Here is a 19,986-nt window from a genome sequence, read left to right on the forward strand (position 1 = left end):
CTACTGAATAGCAGCTGCATGTCTTTTCCCTTCACCATTCTACAGCCTGCCTGAAAAGCTGGCACAGTCAGTTAAGCTGTTCTCAAAATAATGAGGAGATCTGCCAGTTCACAGCAAGCCCAAGGGAGAAGAACCCACAATGTTACAGTAGGCAGCCCTCTAAGTGCCAGTTGAAATTCCAACCAACACACAGACTGCTTCCAAAATAAGGCAAAGAAAACTCAACATAAATGTTTCAATCCCTTCTCCCAGGAAAAAGCTTCATTTTTTTTTACCCTTATACAATTTAAAGGTGCATCACAAGCAACCTGCCTGTTGATAAGACTTCAAGGAGATGACCCTAGATATTTTTGCTGACCTTTCTAACTTTCACAAATGCAGGTTAGATCTTTCAGTACTTCACAGTTCTTGAGCTCCCTCTAATTCTGTGCTTTCCCTACAGGATATGCAGTAATGCACCCTGAACCAGACCACCTTCATTGCTTTCCAGAAACACTTCAGTTAGGCAGGGTCAGAGAAACAGCTTCAGACATTTTCAAAATTCTCTGGGCATTTCCTTCCTTGCTCTGAACAGTCCCCAGATCCAACCACCCTTGTTCCTGTTATCACAGAGGTGTGACTGGATTTGTTTTGTTCCGCCAGATGCTGTTCTCCAAGTAGCTCAAGCGTGCTTTGCTACAATTCCTAAGCAGAAGAATTTGCAGTGCTGTGAAGTGGATCAGAATTAACAGCAGACAGGCTGGAGGGAAGGGAGGCCATCCAGAGGGACCTTGACAGGCTGGAGAGGTGGGCACAAGCCAACCTCATGAAGTTCAATAAGAGCAAGTGCAGGGTCCTGCATCTGGGTCGAGGCAATCCCAGGCACAAATACAGGCTGGGCAGTAACTGGCTGGAAAGCAGCCCTGAGGAGAGAGACTTGGGGGTGCTGGTGGACAAAAAGCTCAACATGAGCTCTCAGTGTGCACTTGCAGCCCGCAAAGCCAATCAGATCCTGGGCTGCATCAGGAGAAGTGTGGCTAGCAGGTCGAGGGAGGTGATCCTCCCCCTCTACTCAGCCCTGGTGAGACCCCACCTGGAGTACTGTGTCCAGTTCTGGAGCTATTACAAGAGGGATGTGGAGGTGCTGGAACGTGTCCAGAGAAGGGCCACAAGGATGATCAGAGGGCTGGAGCACCTCTCCTATGAGGGCAGACTGAAGGAGTTGGGGCTGTTCAGTCTGCAGAAGAGAAGGCTCCGAGGTGACCTAATTGTGGCCTTCCAGTATCTGAAGGGGGCCTACAGGAAGGCTGGGGAAGGACTTCTCAGGATCTCAGGTAGTGATAGGACTAGGGGGAATGGAATGAAGCTGGAGGTGGGGAGATTCAGGCTAGATGTGAGGAGGAGGTTCTTCACCATGAGAGTGGTGAGATCCTGGAATGTGTTGTCCAGGGAGGTGGTCGAGGCCCCGTCCCTGGAGGTGTTTAAGACCAGGCTGGATGAGGCTCTGTCCAGCCTGATCTAGTGTGGGGTGTCCCTGCCCATGGCAGGGGGGTTGGAACTAGATGATCCTTGTGGTCCCTTCCAACCCTGAATGAAACTATCAAACTAGGCTTCCCTGACTGTTGTCAGTAGTGTATGTGTAGTGGCATCCTAAACATTGTGGAGAATGCTGTTTTTCACTAATATCTGTTTTCCTGAACTTCTAAGGTATTTTGATCTTTTGAAGCATGCTATTTGATTTCTTGTGCTGAACTGTCCTCTTAGCCTAGTTTTCAAGTTAACACAAGACTTGAAAATGCTAACATTTTCTTACAATCTGTGTTAAAACCAGCTTCATTTCAATGAAACAAACCCAAGCATCATTTCCTTTCATGACATTATAGACCTTTTCCAGACAGAACAGCTGGCTAGTTTTTGTCACGTATGTTCACAGGAGAGGCCGCTGAATTGAGCGCTTGTCTAGACTGCAGGACTCTGTTGGGTGTAAATTTGGACACCTATAAAATGCCATCAATTATTGCATACTTACAACAGCAGGTGAGGGGACATGAATGCTGGGAACAGACCGAGGACGCACATGATTAGCTAAATGGCACAGAACAACACCATCGGTGAGAGCGGCTCCAAGGTCACTGGGCAGTGACACTTTCAACCGGGATTCGATGTTCTGCAGACAAATGAACATGGACACACCAAACATAAGAGCTGGCTTCCTCCAGCTGTTCCATTCTGTAGAACATTTTTCTAAGAGGCAGAGCACTTGTATCACAACTCTCTGTTCAGCCCCGTGGCATTGCCAAACAGCTTTTGGAGTCACATCAAGGAAAGCTCTGCACAGTACTGTGGGCCAAGGCTGACCACACTCCAGGAGCAACTGAGTCCAGTGATGAACAGCTTGCATTGTACAGCACAGGGGACTAGGAACAGTATTCCTAATCTTACATACCCTCAGAGAATGGTTGAGACAAAGCAAGTGAAAATAATTGCCTTTGTGGGTTGGAGGACAACGGAGTTAACAGAAGACAAGACAACATTTTTGCCTGCAAAGAAAAACCTGAACTACTTGGCAGTTTTTAATAAATGAGGTAGTTAGCCTCTGTGCAAGAGAATGAAAATTGAATTCAGGCTTTTAACCTCATTTCAAACACCAAGTTCTTATGCTGAATCTAAATTGTTTTTCCTGGTAATTGAAAAGAAAGAGATTTAGGCTTACCTGGGGAACAGAACAAGAGAGACTACATACAAAGCATTCTGAGATAACAGAAGAGAGGCTACTCAAACAGCACTGAGTTTTGAGTTGGTTTAGGATAACTTTCTCCTTTTCCAAAATTTACAAAGAGAAGGAATTCTCTCTGTCCATCTGAGATACTTGTGGCTTTTAAAATCAGTTTTAACAAGTAGGGGTTCTTATTTCTTGGTAAAGTTCAAACAATCAATTAGAACACCTCAAGGAAACCCTTCATACTCTCCAGAAACAAGTCTGGGGCAAAGTAGTGCAGTACCTTAATGCCATGTGGCATTTTCAATGTTGATTATTGTCATTGTACCCAGGGCACAAACCAGGAGTGTGGTGGCCCTGAACAAACAAAAAGCACAAGCATAAGGAATATTTGTACCTCAGATATTCTGCAGTATAGAATAGAATTAACCAGGTTGGAAAAGACCTTCTAGATCATCAAGTCCAACCTATCAATAGATGGATCCAGAGCACACAAGGAAGCCATGCTGTCAGCATGACTGGCAGTAGTCTCTGTACTCCATCTGCTTTTCTGTGGGCTTTACAGCAAAGAGGAGTTTTTAAAAAGAGATGAAAAGGAAGATAGGGAGGCAGCTTGCCAGGGAGACCCTTGCAAGTGTGGAGGCTGATAAGGACAAAAGGAAGCACAAAATCGTTTTAAAAGCAGATATCACCAGTCACTTGGAAGCAAGAGCCAGCACAGTTTATTTTACAGAACTGGAAGCTGATCTTATCCACTACAAAACCCAAAGTGAACATCACAGCATCCATCTGAAAGAAAGAATCACTTAGACTGTGCAACTTTTGGTCAATTGTGCACCATAATGGTTCAGTGAAACTGGCCCAAAACACAAGGAGAGACTTAGCAGGGTGCATACAATGCATTTATGTCAGATGTCCATGTGCTGGCTCCCGGCAGCACTTACCTTACGCAGCTGCTCTATTAGCTCCAGCTCCTCCTCTCGCTGTTTGGAGTTCTGCCTTACTCTAGGGTCTGCAGAATCATTAGCAGGAGACAAGGCACGGGTAGAAGATGAAGTAACAGCTGAAAAGGGAGCAGGAAGGAAGGAAGGAAATTCACTAAGCATGGTTTGACTGATTGTCCTTCACTGCTGAACTACACAAGGACACACAGGGTTCCAGAATGGGTACAAGTGCATGCCTTCTCACTAATCTCTTTCTTTCATTTGATGATTAATCCAATTAACAATCTACTAGTCTAAGTGAGGTGTCCTGTAACACATTTTCCTTCCTGTTTGGATTCTGTTCTTTGTTGGATAATAACCAGTCACAAAGGAGGACCAAGTTTTGCCAGAAGAGTATGTTAGAACAGTTCAGTCCTCCCATAGAAACTGGGGTTTTGTTAGCTGCTCCTGTCCACTGCAGAATGTATCAAGATGCCCTCAATAGCTGTTGAAGGCTTTTGTAGCATTTCCTCACTATCTTTTTTAGGTTTTCTTTTGGAAGTGCAAATTTCCACACTTCCACAAGAAAGACAAAAGAAGAGCTGACAGCTCTAAATAACAAATTGGGTATTCTCAAACTATTTAATGCCACGTACCTACATAAGGAACCCTAAAAGTAATTTGATGATAATAAGCTGAAGTAACAGAATGGTGCAAAACCTAGGAATGCAGAGGTTAATATAACACAGAAAAACTAGCTGATGACTGAGCTATAAAACCTACCTTTCTTTGCTTCATCCCTGACAGCTGCTGCTCGGAAAAGGAAACTCTCAGGTCGCTGGGAAGGGTTTCTATGGGAAGGCGGGGCTGCATGACCAGGATATGAAGGGGAAAGGTGGACTAAACAAATGTGGAAAGGCAGAGGAAAGGAAAGGAGGAAGGAAATGGTTAGAGTTTAAACAGGAAATGGGTTCAGCTATGTGGTAATTAAAAAGAACAAACCAAAAATTTTAACATAATAATGACAAAATGAATTACAGCCATGCATGATAAAAGCGCAGAGCAGGAAAAGGCACTTCCAAGGACACTTGCATGCAAAGCACATTCCACATACCAATTCCAGCAACTGTTCTGACTGTTGCTGAATGCATCTGTGTGCCAAAGCCTGTAGGGAAGGCCTAAGCCAGCTAAACCCTAGCTCTGCCTGAAGACATGCTTCACTCCTGTTGTCGCTTGCCTCGTGTGTTTCTACGGGGCCCCAAACAACTGGGTGAATTCTCAAACACACAAGAGGTGGGAACATGTGCTCCCTTTTCTTCATTGTACAGAATAAGCAAGCAGGCATTTTGATCTTCCTTTTTAGAAACTTCTTCCTTTCCCTGTTACCTGTCTGAGTGGTAGGTGAGCCGGGGGAGATGGTAGATCTGTCATCACTCTGTGGACAAAGAAAGCAGAGAAGTGTAAATGGTCCCGGTCTGGAAAAGCTGTGACTATGTTTTAATTTGCTGTGTTTTAGAGAAAGGCTTCATCCATCCAAATGTGTTTCAGAAAAAAACACAGAAATGTGAAGAAAGACAGGATGCTGGTCCCCAAGCCTCATCTCTGCAGAAAGTGAGTTTTTCTTCTGCAGAAATGACAAATGGTGGGATTTAAATTATTTTTTAAAAAGAAAAAGAATGATGAAGCTGCACTGACTCTGCAGTGACAGATCTCTGCTCACTCTGCCTCCCAACCATAACTTCCAAAGTATTCTTTGCAAAGAGGACAGAAAACCAGACATGGAAATAACATGCAGGACCTGCATTGCAGCAGCATTGGTAAGGATACACCTCTTTGACACCTGTGCTAGTGCAATGCTGCTGTTCACCAAATGTCACTGTCCCCAGTGAAACCCACTGTGCTTACAGAGAGTAGTAATTTCTTGTAATGAATGCATCCAGTATAGCAGTTTCCACAGGAGGAAGAAACATAGGATATCTGTATTCAAAAGGAAGCTGGTAAAGAATACAACAAGAGCACTTTTGATGAACTTGGTCAAGAGCAAATGATCTTGTACAGAAAAAGCAACATCAAAGACAACCAAGAAACCCTCGGAGCAGAGGCTGATTACCATGTTTTCATAGCTTAGGCCACCTGTAGACACAGCCTAAAGCTAAGATGAGGTAATAAGTACTACAGTTTAATCAGGTAAATTGGATTCATACCCTACCTGAACTTTTGCTTAGAAGCTGACAGACTAACACCTGTTAAAACAGATGTGTGGATCCAAGAGTTTTTTGTTGCTTTACTGGTGAATGATAATAGCAAGAGATACCTTGACAGGACTGAAGGTAGAGGCATTAGGCAGGGTAGTAGCAGAGCTTTCTTGATTCAACCCTGAGAGTGACTAAAGGCAGAAAGAAAACAAAAAGAAAGGGAAAAGAAGGCAGAAGCAGTATTAGCAAATAGCTGACAGGTCATGCACAAAGGTGGAATGCAGTAGACAAGGTGAAAAGGAAGAGGTGATCATGATCACATTCTCAGACACTCAACAGGCAACAGACTTGCTGAATTACAGCTAAAGCTTTCCTGTCCTCCTAAACTTTTCAGCTAATGAGCTTGGGAGGTGGAATTTTTCCTTTTACACACAACACAATGACACCAAAAGCAGAACTAAGAACAAAGTGAGGGAGAAGCTTCTTTAGTAACAACCAATGTAACACCCAATGTAAGAACTACACTATCAAGACAAAAGGAAATTTTACCCAACAACAGTTCATTCTGAGCCACTATTCAGAAAAAAGAACTTTTATTTTACTGTTTCACCTATCCTGTGTATTTTTAGAAAGTTATTTTCCTATCAACTATGTGAAATCAGAGAAACCCACAGGTAGTGGGCTTTGAATCTGCCACAAATACCTAATGCTGGTCCTTGTGAATTATGCGAAGGTGGAATCCAGTTCTGGGGTATCCAGTCCGTGCCCACAGAACAGGAGCTTCAGCATGCCAACCTGTGGCTGACAGGTGGATCTAGAAGGCCAAATAAAAACTCTACCATTTGAGGACTGAGTGGCTCAAGAATGAAACTATCACTTTCTGAAAAAACCCCACATTCAAACAGCAAAGTGACAGTCCAGCACAGGAAAAGAACACCAAATGACACCTAGAAACTCTACAGATGTGGATGACACACTTGGGAGTGTTAGTATATAAGATGATTTGCCATTGCTCTGCCACTTCAGAACAGGACAGCCAGGAAGGGCTATAAGGACAGAAAAGCAGGCCTTAAATACTAATATCTTTAGGTGTTACACAGATGTAACAGCTGATCCTCAAGACAGCCTATTTCTCCACAGCAAGGTAGAGCAAAATACAAAAGAGGGAGTTTCTTTTTTGTTTGTTTTAAAGAGTTTAAAGATATCACTTAATCAAAACATTAGCTAGTATATGAGCACAGTAAAATAAATCAGAAGTAGGTGGTCTGTAAAACTAGCATAACTATTTATTCCTGTATCAAAAGAGCAAGACAGCCTTGACACAGACTAACAAGAAGTCATCACAATCCACGTACCCAGCAGTGGGCGAAGGGAGGGGGAACACGGCACAGCACAGTGTAGGACAATCACAACAGCAGCACACTGCATGCTCTTCACCTGTTTGCGAGTCCCTGGCCTTCTCTTAATGGTATTGGTGTTATTGTCAATCTCAAACACAAACAGAGGCTCAAAGCCATTCTGTCAGGGACAGCAAGGAGAGAGAGGGAAGAAAGGAAGAAGTAAGGCAAAGACTGTAAGAAAAGATAGCCATGATAAAAAAGGAGCCAGGATTCTGCAGCTGAGACTTGAATCACCCTACTGCACGTGCTGCACGTGGCCTCTGGGCTAGCACTGAAGTCCGAGATGTCTCCCTGTGCCAGAAACAGGGACTGCCAAAACAAGAGTCCAGCCAGAACTCTGCACAAACTAAATAAGGATATTTTAAGCAAATATGATTATTAAATGTTTGAATACACAAACGTATGCCAACAGTCTGGGAGAAAACTTCTGGGTACAAGATAGCATAATTCAAGTCCTGATTACTTTACCCATACCATTATTATTTGTAACACACTGGAGCCTCAAAGCCTTAACTCAAAGTATTTCAGAGATCCCTTGTGCTAATACTAACACGATGGCCTCAAGCCATGTTTGAGAACAGAACAAGAGAACACGAGGCAATGAAAGGAGCACAAGGCAACAATGACACAAAGGTTATGAAAGGAAGAGGTCACACCAGCTGCCTGATGCTTATCAAGTATGTCACAGGCTTCACAACAGGGAAATTGAGCAGCAGCTTGGAGGAATTATTATTTTTTCTTCATTTTTTGCCTTCCATGGTACTCACTTTATAAGGGACAGCATGGGAGAGAACAGTAGGATATTTGGGTGAAAATATGATTCATAAGCAATCACATCTGAAATCATTAGCCAAATATTAAGCCTTGACACTATCTCAATAAGTAATGTGAATTTTGATGAACAGCATCACCCTTCTGAGAGCAGCAAGCAGGATATAACCAATATAAAACTTAGGAGGTATACAGCACATTTTCTCAGAGGGGCCACCGATTACATCTCTTCAGAAATGTTTTGGTTAGTCTGGCTGTTACAAGTCAACAGAGAGAAATGCACCACAGCCAGAAATGGGATACTACAGGCAAACTCCATCTAATCCCAGGTATGTAGTAGAAACATACAGCTAAATGGATCTATTAAGATTCATAGAAAGAATGGGTAGTTATTTTGTGAGTTAGACTGTCCTGAGATTGTTTACAAACAAAAGGAAGCAGAGTAACCTGTGCAATGTGAATGCCTTTTAAACCATGATAAAAGACAACAAGGGGAAGACCAAAAGAATTATGGAGATTAACACCACAGATTTTTTTTGTTCAAGCAGTGACAATCCTACAAGAACACAGTACAATAAAAGAAAGCTCACTTGCTGTCTAACTATGCATTAGATTTACTCCTTTAAAAAGTATTTTCTCTAGATTCAAGTGGGAAAACATTGTTTGGAGCAAAATAAAAGGGAGTGTTCTGCTTAGAGAGTGCTGACCTAATGAGGAGAATGCTGAATGAAAGAGGGTTTTTTACTCTACCTTTTTACCTCTACATAATGTTCTCCTGTCTTGTCACAAGTGTTACACTCAAGCCATAAAGCTAGAATAATCAGTGGAAAAACTAGAACTTGTTTTTTTAAACTAACCTATTTGCAAGTTCCAGTGTACAAAAGCTTTGAAGGCATGATGTGCACTACTGCATGTAGTCTTTAAGTGGAGAGAGAAAGAGAGAGGAAACTACGTAAGTGGAAACTGTGTATTAAAAACTGCTATTAATGAAAAGAAAGGCAGAGAAGAAACCATGTAAATGGAAACTGTGTGCTAAAAACTGTTATTAATAAAAAGAATTTTGACATGAAATGCCACTGGAATTTGGTGGATGAAAAGAGTCACCTGCAGAAATTATGGCTTTGACATTTAGCTAGATCTAAGGAGAAAGAAAATGTTACATGAAATCCAACCGGATATAAAAAGGCAGCAGTGATTTCAACTCATAGGACAGACCTTCCTTTCAAAGCAAACTAATAAACATTTCCTTATTGTTGAGCAAGTTTTTACTGTACAAAACATGTTTGTGGAAACTAAAGTGCTACAAATGCATGAGCTTAATGTTTCAGTTGAAATAATTGCCAGAAACAGCTGTTCTGGCATATGTCATCATTAGACACAGTGTGTATTTCCACTACAATGTAGCGCTGCAAATCATACTCCAGCAGTTTGAAAACCAAAACCCCACAGTATTTCATATACTATAGCTTAGTGTTGCTGGAAAATAGCAAGGAATCAAAAGAAACATGAAGAGAAAAAAGGATTGCTTTCAAATCTAGTTCAGTCCTCCTGTACCAGCCTGGCCAATTTTTGTGAAGTGCAAAGATGCAACGTGGTTGAAGACACAAAGGAAATCAACAGTGATGGAAGCCAGTTTCAAGATAGTTTCTGAAAATTCTGCCAGGTAAGGCAACATTCTATGTACTGCTTTACAACACAAGTCACAGGATCACCCAACCAAACAGAAGAGGAGTATCAGAGCTCAACCCAAATCACTACTATTCTCCTGTTTCTTGTTATCTAAATATGACAGCACATTTCAATATGCTAATTGATTGTGATTTCTCTAAACAAGCACATGCACGATCACTAAATCTGTACTGTAACAAGCTTTCCTTCTCTCCCACATATTGCTAGTCATGTGAAAGCAGGAAAACCAAAAGGTCTGAATAGAGAGACAGGAGGTATCATGATCAACATGTTCTGGAGAGAGACATTCTAACACAGAGCACTGCCTAAATAAAATTTAAGCAGCTGTGGAAGCACATAGATTAAGAAAATACATCCCAGGCATGCAATCATGCAACAGCAGGCAAACCAAGTGTGTTTTTCTTTACAAACATGGATTATTGCATTATTTACATTATTTCATTATGCTACATGGCTAAGATGCCATCAGGGGAGGAATAGCATAAAACATGAGTTAAGTATTTAAACGTTTTTGTTCTTGCTAAGTGTTCAAAATAATTATTTTTTAGACATCTTCATCAATGAGCACTAGAAAGGCATGAGGAGTATTTAATGAATTGTAATATCCACATGTAGAGCAATTTCTGCCTGAGCTGTGATAGAGTTACCAAGATACTAAGCATTTCTAACCACCATGTGCAGGACACAGACAAGTTAATGCAGAAGGCTGTACTCGATACATGAAATTGCTTACTTGACACTGAAGAGCACATTAATTAAGAAGCAAGCTGAAGAGAGAAGATATCAAAGCAGAACAACTAGGAGTGACATTTTAATTTTGGAAGCTGTTCTTTACTCTCAGTTCTTTTCTTCTGCTCTCAGCAAAAGCTAAGCTCGGATTGTTTTGTGGAAAGCCATCGCTATAATATTAGCAAATGGCTGAGTACAAGTACTAACATACTGCTGAAGTTCACAGCTAAGCCTCTTTTCAAAGAAGGTGGTCATGTTTTATGCTATTTAGATTAGCTCCAGAAGAGTTGGTCTAATCTAAGACAATCACAACATGTTATTTCTACGCTCTAGAGTCTGCCACATAAAAAGGCCATTGCGTGCAGGATCTTACCACTAACAAGGCACTATCATCAGTATGCTGAGACCTTCTGGATGGAAAGGGACACTGGGAGGTGGGAGAGATGGAGTAATGTCAGAAACACAGAGAATGTCAGAAACACACAGTATGTGAACAGACAGACATTTTGGAACATGTACTGCTTGTTTACAGCATTGTGAGGCTTTTTTGTTTGAAACCCCATAATGTAACTGTAGGACTATATAGCCACATAACCCATGAATTACTGTGCATTTGTATTACTTAAGGAAACAATTACTCTGCTTTCTGCTCTGTCTCAAGCAAATACAGACAACTATGTATTCACTTTTCTTACTGTGGCAGAACAAAGGATCCTTTAAAAGCACAAATTAAGAACAGAAGGACATTAAGAAAGAAAAGGAGCAAAAACTATTAAAATTACCCCATCTTTCAGTAATTTTGTAGCCAAAAAAAAATTAGCTAGCTGGAAAATGCTGCTAAAGAACTATTTATACTCATTATATCATTAAAAGTTTTGATCCGATTAACACTGCCAAGTGAATTATCTTTCCCTGGAGGAAAGTGGGGATGGGCATGCAGTGGAAGAGCTATTACTATGCAGAAATCCGATGCAGAGAGTGAACAGATGTCACTGGCTCAGCTCTGTATATTCTAGAACACTAAGCCTTCTAATGATTGCTGCTCCCTACCGACTTACTGGTTTTGATTATAAAAACTACACTGCAATAAAACCGTTAAAAAATTACTTTCCTGATGGCCCTCAAAATTCTCATGCTTAATTTTTTTCTGGGAAAACTGGTGAGCTAGTGGTAGGAAACTGATCAGTGAAGGATGATTACAATGCAGCAGCCTGTCTGAATACTCCTGTTTGAAAGTAAACTGTAACTGCTCGCAAGGAGCATCTTAAAAACAGAATATGAAATGTATTTTCTGTATAGAACATAGAAAACACACAACAGACAATAAAACACCAAACTCAGACAGGCAGGCTACACGAACAGAAGGAAATATTTGACTGGTCCCACAAGCATAAAAATCCCACACCAAGGCTTAATAATTCAGCGTGAAAAAGCTACATAATAACCCAGACCTGAAGAATTCTCCACAATCAGGAAAGTATCTCTGGTGGATAAGAGCTAAGCATTCAGGTGCTGTCATCTCTAGTCATACTCCTATGAGACTCTTACCTCGCTATCCAGAGGACTTTGCTTCTGAGGACTTAAGGATGCTTTTTGCTATAGGGAAAGAAAGGAAAAGGATAGATTTAAAAGAATGTGACAGAGAAACAAAAGCTCCAGAAAAACCTGCACAACTTAGAAGTGTTTTACAACACAAGTCTTATTTTTTAAATAAGGCATGCATTGGGGAAATTGCAAATTTCCACTCAGGTGAAACTTCCTTGATATGATTAGCAAAAAAACCCAACCTTTACTCCATACAAAACCAAACAGGATTAAAATTGGGTTTGCATATTAAAGACACATAATAAACCCAAGGGAGGAGTTTAACTGCTGAGAGTAAAGCGCTTATGAATAACAAAGGCAACAGAATAAAAAGACCAAAAAACAACACATGCAAAACCAACCCCCCAAAGGGCTCATTAATGAACAAAATGCATCCTAAGTGTCTGAAATCTTTAACTGACAGTCTGTGTTGAATCTTTAATACAAACATCTTTTCTACAAAATGTAGCCAGGGGCCTGAGATCAGGCTTTTCATCAGCACCAACTAATTTCAGGCAGCTAAAAATCTTCTTCTAAGTTAACTACATACATTACATAAATAAATCCAATGCAGCAATCTCTTCCTCTATGCAGACCACCCTAATCCCAAAATACTAACTGCAGCATTTCTTAAATTTGTGTAGGTCACAGTAAACAGAGCAGTACACAGTAAAATAAATTTAAGTCAACTAGCACATAAACAAGATTGCACACTAAGCAGGCAGACTACTTTGCAGTTAGTATTTTGTTTATATGCAGTGAAAGAGTAAGCAGAGACACAGTGTCCACAGAGTTTCTGACATACTATAAACCTGCACTTGTGCTTTATCTGGAAGCAAATTTATGCACCATAAAAACACCACAATGCTGCCTCCTCTGCCAAATCTATCTTCAAAATTGAATTGCCTCTATGCCATCTCCAATAAAGACCCCTTCTTTTTTATACCAATCCCATCACACTGATGCAAATAAAAAGTTGAGAGAATGAGGTGGACTATTTACAATAAAAACAGGGGTCTTTGAAACAATCATATTTTGGGTAAATCTCTTCCATGTTCCTCCCCAGTTCCAGTTTTGCCTGTTAAGCTACAGCACCAACTTAAATGTTACTTCTCTACCTCCTTTGTAAAGTGCCATGCATGCCCAAGAGTGTAATGCACAACTGTTAGTGATTTTGGCAATTAAATTTCTTCAAGGGATTCAGAAAATAAGAAATACCAAGTAGGCACTAAAAGGGGGTACCTTAACAAAATCAAGGACAGCTTCTCTCTGAATCTGTTTTGTCCTCATCCTCTCCTCCTCGTACTGAAGGGCTGCTAGCTGGGCCTCACGACGGGTACGCTCGATGTGCCTGCGGTGCAGCTCGGGATCTGTATTAGGCACCTGGAATAAAGAGTGCATCAGGCTGTGAAGACAGAGCTACAGAGGGTAAGCCAGATGGATTCTGAGAAACAATCCATGTTTTAAAGCTAACATTAATTTGGTTTTGTCCAAAAGAACAAAATAGTTGAGTTCAATGTATTACCTGACTATGGTGACTTGATAGAGAGAGAAAGTAAGGTGAATCGGCCAGGGGTCTGACAAATGGAGAAACAGAGATTTGGTTATATTTCAGATTCAAAGTATACTTAAATGTTCATACACGAGTTGTTAGCGACATACTAATCTCACCAAATCAGAAGAGAAACTGTTTAGTAAGCAAAGCTGTTAAACCAACTGCTGTGATAACAATTTAACTCATTTTACTTGATAGATTCCCTGCATTTTTATCTCTTCTGAAGTGTGATAGTATTTTTCTACAGCTCAGGATGCACCAATGGGATTGTATGTTTGACCTATTACATTGACATACTCAGTACTTTATACTTGTTCCGTAAGAGCTAGTTAAGTAACCAATACAGGAACTTTCCAGATGATCCCCATTTAGAGGAACAATTGGCTACTATGGTTATTTGGGAGAGGAATAAATAAAATAAATAAGTAGAAACTATAAATTTCTTTTCCCTACCTCTCTGGCCTGTCCACATAACTCCTTAGTACTTGGTGATGCTCTCTGTCCTGCACCAAATTTAGAGTTTCAGGTCTTCGTAATTCCTCAGTATCCCTGTGGGTAAACACCAGGTGGAAGGGGAATTGGCCACTGAAACTACTGTCAGATGACTACTTCTCTAGATTACAACTGCTTTCTTCTAAGAATAAATGCCTAGACAGTTAGCTTCTGCTAACCACAAAGGCAAAATTTAGGATGACTGAAGATATCATGTTGTGATGACTCCAAATCAGATCATAACTACTGCAGCTCTTAATGAAATAAATATACCTTGCTCAATTAGCAGCAATTTCAAAATACACAAAGATGTAATCTCTCTCTGAAGGCTATATTCTGATTACTGTAGGGCTTATTCTGCTCTGGAAAGAGAAGAATTATTTCTAAACATGAGCACTTTCTGACACATTCAGAACAAATCTGCTCACTTCACCTATCAAGTGATGACCTCCTAGCCATCAGGATCAAGCCCATTACACAAAGTCACAAGGTAAACATCCATTGTATCAGCAACAGAAACTCTGCAGTCAGTTCTTTGCTAGAAGACAGCTGCTAGCACTGAAATCCCCAGGGTCCACAGTTTACAGCACATTCCCTGCCATGCTGCTGTCTAGAAAGGAAGTTGATGGAAATGGAGTAACTGATTCTTGACAGCCTAAACTTTGCAACCTTTGCTCTTGGAGCAGCTACGGAATAGAGACACACTATGTGCCAGTCCTGTTGCCTGTGGGTAGACTTATTACCTATTCTGCACAGAGAAGCTTAAGAGATGTTGAGGACCTTCACACCTACACTACAGGTCTCTTCTGTTACTTAAAGGAGCACTGATGCACATGACAAATCCATTACTGTGCATTATGGACAGGACTGGGCTTATCCGAGAGTACCAAGAAGCATATTCAGACCAGAGGACACGCAGCTTTGTAACATCAGGAATGCACCACGGTCTGTCCAGAGGCACAAACTGTATTTAGAGAACTGAATCAACTAATCTAAGCACTCTGGAGATGAAGTCTGCATTACATCCAGCTCTAAGAGTTTTAATGGATTCAGCATGCTGCAGAAGAAAACAAAGAGGCTGCCTGCCAAGGCATTTGCACAGGATTATTGTGGAAGCAGTTTACAGCTTGTGGTTGCCACAAATGAAATATTTGACTAATACAAGCCTCAAATATAAAAACCCTACTCATTGTCATATGGCTGCTTGTTACAAAATTTTGAAGGCAGTAAGAATATGACCTGGTTTTAGTGCCTCGTTAAGAATTTCATTCTGCAGCAGCATAACATGAATAAGCTACAATGAAATTAGATTATTGATTAACTACCTCCACATGAAGATCCACTGCCATCCTTAAGTTAAATTTTGAAAGCACTGGATACCTTGCTGAAGCACAATTTCCTTTATCACTCAAATCTGTCTGTATAAACAGCAACTTTCTCCTGGCTAATGAGCCTTCTCTTATTTCCTTCAGTCATGTCATGGAATCTGGTGTTTGTAAAGTCTAATTATTTCCACGTTGGCCACAAATGTTCAAATAGAAAAACAAAACCAAGAACACCCTCTTTATTTGGGGAGAACACGTTAGACCGCTGTACTATTTTATGCTTTACCTGTAGAAACTACAGGATAAGGAATGCTGAAATATGCTGAAGGAGTTGCCCTCCTGATACATGTGTATCAGTACAGCTACTGTATCTGCATGTTTACTGCACATTTCAATACCTGTCAAAAGGTTGCTGTAACTCAGGAAAAATATCTGGTATTTACTTTTCTCTTTCAATAGTATTTCAGAATGTCATCAGGAATGACTTCCTACTGACAGCACAAGTAATGACATACAACAGCTAGCAGTGGTCTTCCTTTTTCTTTTTTAAACATTCCTAGTACAATGGAACTGGTTTTCTGCTGAGTCCTTGTACACTCCCTTTCGCTCCACAGAACACTGAAATGCTTCAGTGACATACTAAGGGCAAGTGTTGAGAGGACAGAGCCAGGCTCTTGTCGGTGATGTCCAGTGGTAAACAGGGGGCAATGGGTGCAAGGTGGAGCCTAGGAGGTTCCACATGAACAGAAGGAAAACTTTTTTCTCTGTGAGGGTGACAAAACACTGGAACAGACTTCCCAGAGAGGTTGTGGAGTCTCCTTCTGTGATGGCATTCAAAACCTGCCTGGATGCACTTCTGTGTAACCTACTCTAGGTGATCCTGCTCTGGCAGAGGGCTTGGACTGGATGATCTTCCAAGCCCTACCATTCTGTTATTCTGTAATTTTGATTTTAATTCCATTAACAAGCAGCTATACATGTACTTATCTTCCATTCTTTCAACTTGACACCCAAAAGTCTTTTCTCAAACTGAACCCTCTCATTCATATTCTGACACATATTTTAGGGATAAGCATTCCCTCTGATAAGTCCAGTGATCACCACAGAGTACAGACACAGCTCCAAAAGTCTACTTTGTTCAACTAATCAACATCTTTTTGTCATTGACTCCCATTATTTCCCTTCCTCCCCTCATGTAAGCTCATAGTTATGGTAAAGAAAAGGACATTTTCAATTAAACTCTCACAGAAGTACAGTCACCAAGAATATGACCTCACAGCACATCAGACACTCCGTAGTAACTTTCTTCATACTTCTAAACCTGCACTACCTTTATCCCTTCTGTCCATTGTGTAATATAGCTTAAATCAGCTATTTAATGAATACACAAATTAATAGTGAAAAGCAGATACTAAATCCATTAAAAAAACTTCACTTTGGCAGATTTCTTCAACCAAGCAGTTGAAAGCTGAGCACTGGCCTAGAAGAGCCATGTTTTTTTGTCACTGTCATTATTGCTAACCTGCAGCAGTAATTTATTTATAGAGTGCCATGCACATTTCTGGTGAAGCCACAGAAAAATGTCTTTTTCTAAATACATCCAGTAAAAATCTGCTCTGCATTCATCATGAAACTGGATAAAACTACCATTACTGCAAATTCTTACCTGTTTTGATGCAAATATCGTTTTGTATCCTCTGTTCTCTGAGATTCTCTGTTGGACGCAGGCTTTACTGGTGAGTTCTAAGCAAAACAACAGAGAAAATGCATTTATTACCTTATTCAGAAAACTGTACATTAATGTCAAAGAATGTCTTTGTAGAGCAACATTTGTAATGGCTGGTATTCAAAATACCTGACAGAGAACCAAAGAACACAACTCAGGGACGTCCATTTCCAACTCGGCAAGCACACTGTTAGTTTTACCTCCAATTTAAACAAACTTCAGTTTCATGATTAAATATGCCTACTCATATACTGTTAAGAACTGTGCAGAGAAGTCCATGTAGGCAGAAAATAATTAATGCCACTCAGAAGACATGTAGAGTTAAGCTCCAAAGAATGTATACACAAGTGTACAGCAGCGTAGTCTGGATTCACAGAAATATAAGATACAATAGCTGATGGTCTTTTGTGATGCCTTAAACACAGGTGACAGAGGGACTAAGAAAGCAAGACATGGGATGAATGAGAACAGCTTAGACTTTAATTTGAGCTATGAAATCATTTATCCCATTGGGAACAGAGACATATTGCCCTTGGCATTAATTAAAACTCACTGACATCCATCAATGTCAGAAAATGGAAACCTTTTAAGATTAACTTGCCAATTTTCACTCGTGCCTGCGTGCAGACAGTTAGCCTTCCTTAGTAGCAGACAGCATGTTTGGGATTGTCTTTTTAAAGGAACTGCTGCTCCAGTTAAAAAGCAAACAGTTTAATTACCAGGACTAGCTAGCTTTTTTGTTGATCAATGAGTCCTGGGGTTGCACTGCCAACAGTTGTCTTTCTGAGCTTTGTTTTGGTATCTACGCTTCAGGCAGCATCAGCTTTTGTGATTTGGTATTGCATTTATGGGGTCTGCAAAATGAACGCACCTCTTGGGTATCTGTGGCACTGATTTTAAACACAGTAAAAAGCAATATAAAGTGGACAAAAATCAGGACCAGGCTCCGACACAAATGCTGATGATCCACTTTTAAACAATTTCTTCATGAGAAATTACAGGAACGTTCCTGGAGTCACTGCCCTTCAGGGCCTGGACATCATTTGGATACACTAAGCAATTAATAAAAGCCACTGTCATTAAGATAGTGTATGCTAAGCTTGCCTTATTAAATTTTGTGGGTGTTTTGGTGGTGAGCAACAGGACAATGTCCAGAGTTACATCTGCTTCTAGACAGAAGAGACAAAGCTGTCCAGAGAACTTTCTAACCCATCTAGCAATAATTTTACTTATTGTTCATGCAACTGTATACTTTTCATGCCAGGTTTATCTGAAACTATGGATGGCAGGTTTTGCTCACAACACTGACTATATACATATACAAGTCTGTACTATAGCTCCAGAGCCTTGCTCCACAGGAAGAGAGAAACATATCCTCCTGAGCAAAGAGCAGGCTTCCTGAGAAGTCTGAATATTTAAGTTAACTTAAAAGGGATGCTTGAGACACTGAGTTTAATGACAAATAACTTGTAACCAACACAAACAGCCAAATTAGGTGACTTGCTAAATTTCTAAATCTTTAGGCTGGTGGCAATTTTTCCCTTGATAAAGCCAGTACACATTCAGTACTATCAAATAAATGCCAACAAATTTCTAGATATCACCAATTACCAGCTGGAAGCACCAACTTTGATGTTTTTTAGAAGACAGAACTCCTCTGGGAAGAAAAAGCTAAAATTAACCTCATATAAGCCTAAAGCACAAGTGTGCAAGAACCCATGACAGGAAAAGAGTCATCCACATATCCTAAAGGGCAGTTGGGAGCAACTTAGCCCTCCAGCCCCAAAAAAGCACAACACTGTGCTCTTCCTCTTCAGATTTTTTTAAAGAAATAAAGAAATCCCAACAACAAAGAAGCATTAATTTCATCACAAACACTTTCCTGGGGTGTATGAAGGTAACTAATTTAAGTAAAAGCACCACCTCATTAGAGATTCGCCGCTGGTCAATATATGCCATGAACTGTGAGCTGAGGCTGTCTGAGTCCATGCACTTGGGTTGCCTCACCTCTTCCTCCTCCTCTTCTGTGGCACAGCTATCAATATAGTCGATCTGATCGAGATCATGTTCCACTTGACATACATACACAAAGAGAACACCCATAATTAGATAACCTACAGGAGCAGAAAGAGCTCAAACAACAACGTCATGTCAGGAGCTGAGGCTCGATTGCTCTTCTTCCATCTGGGAAAGCTGAAGACTAAAAGCTCTTGAATTTTGCCAGGCTCACCGACATTTATTTAAAATCAGATTTTGAAATGATGATAAAAAATTATGCTTTTTAAAAACAATGAGAAACATGTATCAAGCATGTTGTTTTCTATTGCTGGCTGCAGATACTTCCTCAGTGCCTGAAAAAGTACAGCAAATATCTTACTTCCCCCCCCCCCCCCGTACCAAAAGCTATACAATGATTCGTGTACATTGAGTAATTTCTTTTGGTTCTAGAGTTCATCTGTCAGAAAAATTAGAATGGATATGACAAGATACTTCTACTATTTTTACTACTGCAACAAGACGGGGCAGGATGTCCAAATCATCTGGATTTCAATGCCATAAATACAAGAAGTGTATGTGAAAATAATGAAGGACAGAACAGAAAGCAACAAAATCCCTCTAAGACACTATAAAAGCATCTGCAATTCTCTTTTAAAAAGAGGAATGAAAAAAAGACATGAGAGCAAGAAAAGGCACAGTTTGGCTAGCATTGATTTTCCCTTGTGTGGGCGATGTTATGTAGGGCAATTCTTCCACTTGTCACTGCTCTGCCCAGGGATTCTGAGTGTCATGACATTGAGCAAACTACCCTGGTGAAAAATGCTCTGCTGGGCATGCTCCTTTTTTGAGCCCTAGAGCTTTCTTTTTCTCTCCCCAAACTTGCTCCAGACTCTCTTGCAGA

At 40.6% G+C, this 19,986-nt stretch overlaps 1 protein-coding gene across 17 annotated transcripts in view; it reads right to left on the reverse strand.

Annotated features, from left to right (window-relative positions):
• LRCH3 (leucine rich repeats and calponin homology domain containing 3) overlaps window positions 1–19,986 on the reverse strand; it is a 69,183-nt gene that overhangs the window by 10,630 nt on the left and 38,567 nt on the right. For 2 of the 17 annotated variants that reach the window (XM_068163972.1, XM_068163987.1), the window contains exons 9-21: window positions 19,011–19,159; window positions 17,028–17,104; window positions 13,998–14,093; window positions 13,515–13,566; window positions 13,232–13,372; window positions 11,954–12,001; window positions 10,779–10,832; window positions 7,254–7,334; window positions 5,936–6,007; window positions 5,008–5,056; window positions 4,405–4,521; window positions 3,643–3,761; window positions 2,009–2,146 (exon numbers count right to left, since the gene is read on the reverse strand). In XM_068163972.1, the coding sequence (XP_068020073.1) occupies window positions 2,009–2,146; window positions 3,643–3,761; window positions 4,405–4,521; window positions 5,008–5,056; window positions 5,936–6,007; window positions 7,254–7,334; window positions 10,779–10,832; window positions 11,954–12,001; window positions 13,232–13,372; window positions 13,515–13,566; window positions 13,998–14,093; window positions 17,028–17,104; window positions 19,011–19,159 (1,193 nt within the window). The remainder of the gene's footprint in view (window positions 1–2,008; window positions 2,147–3,642; window positions 3,762–4,404; window positions 4,522–5,007; window positions 5,057–5,935; window positions 6,008–7,253; window positions 7,335–10,778; window positions 10,833–11,953; window positions 12,002–13,231; window positions 13,373–13,514; window positions 13,567–13,997; window positions 14,094–17,027; window positions 17,105–19,010; window positions 19,160–19,986) is intronic. The other 15 variants (XM_068163980.1, XM_068163978.1, XM_068163986.1 and 12 more) reach the window with 13 other exon arrangements.

This window comes from Melanerpes formicivorus, unplaced genomic scaffold, assembly GCF_026170545.1.
Source record: "Melanerpes formicivorus ecotype bairdi unplaced genomic scaffold, bMelFor1.0.p_v2 SCAF_76, whole genome shotgun sequence".
In the NCBI taxonomy this organism is placed as follows: Eukaryota; Metazoa; Chordata; class Aves; order Piciformes; family Picidae; genus Melanerpes; species Melanerpes formicivorus.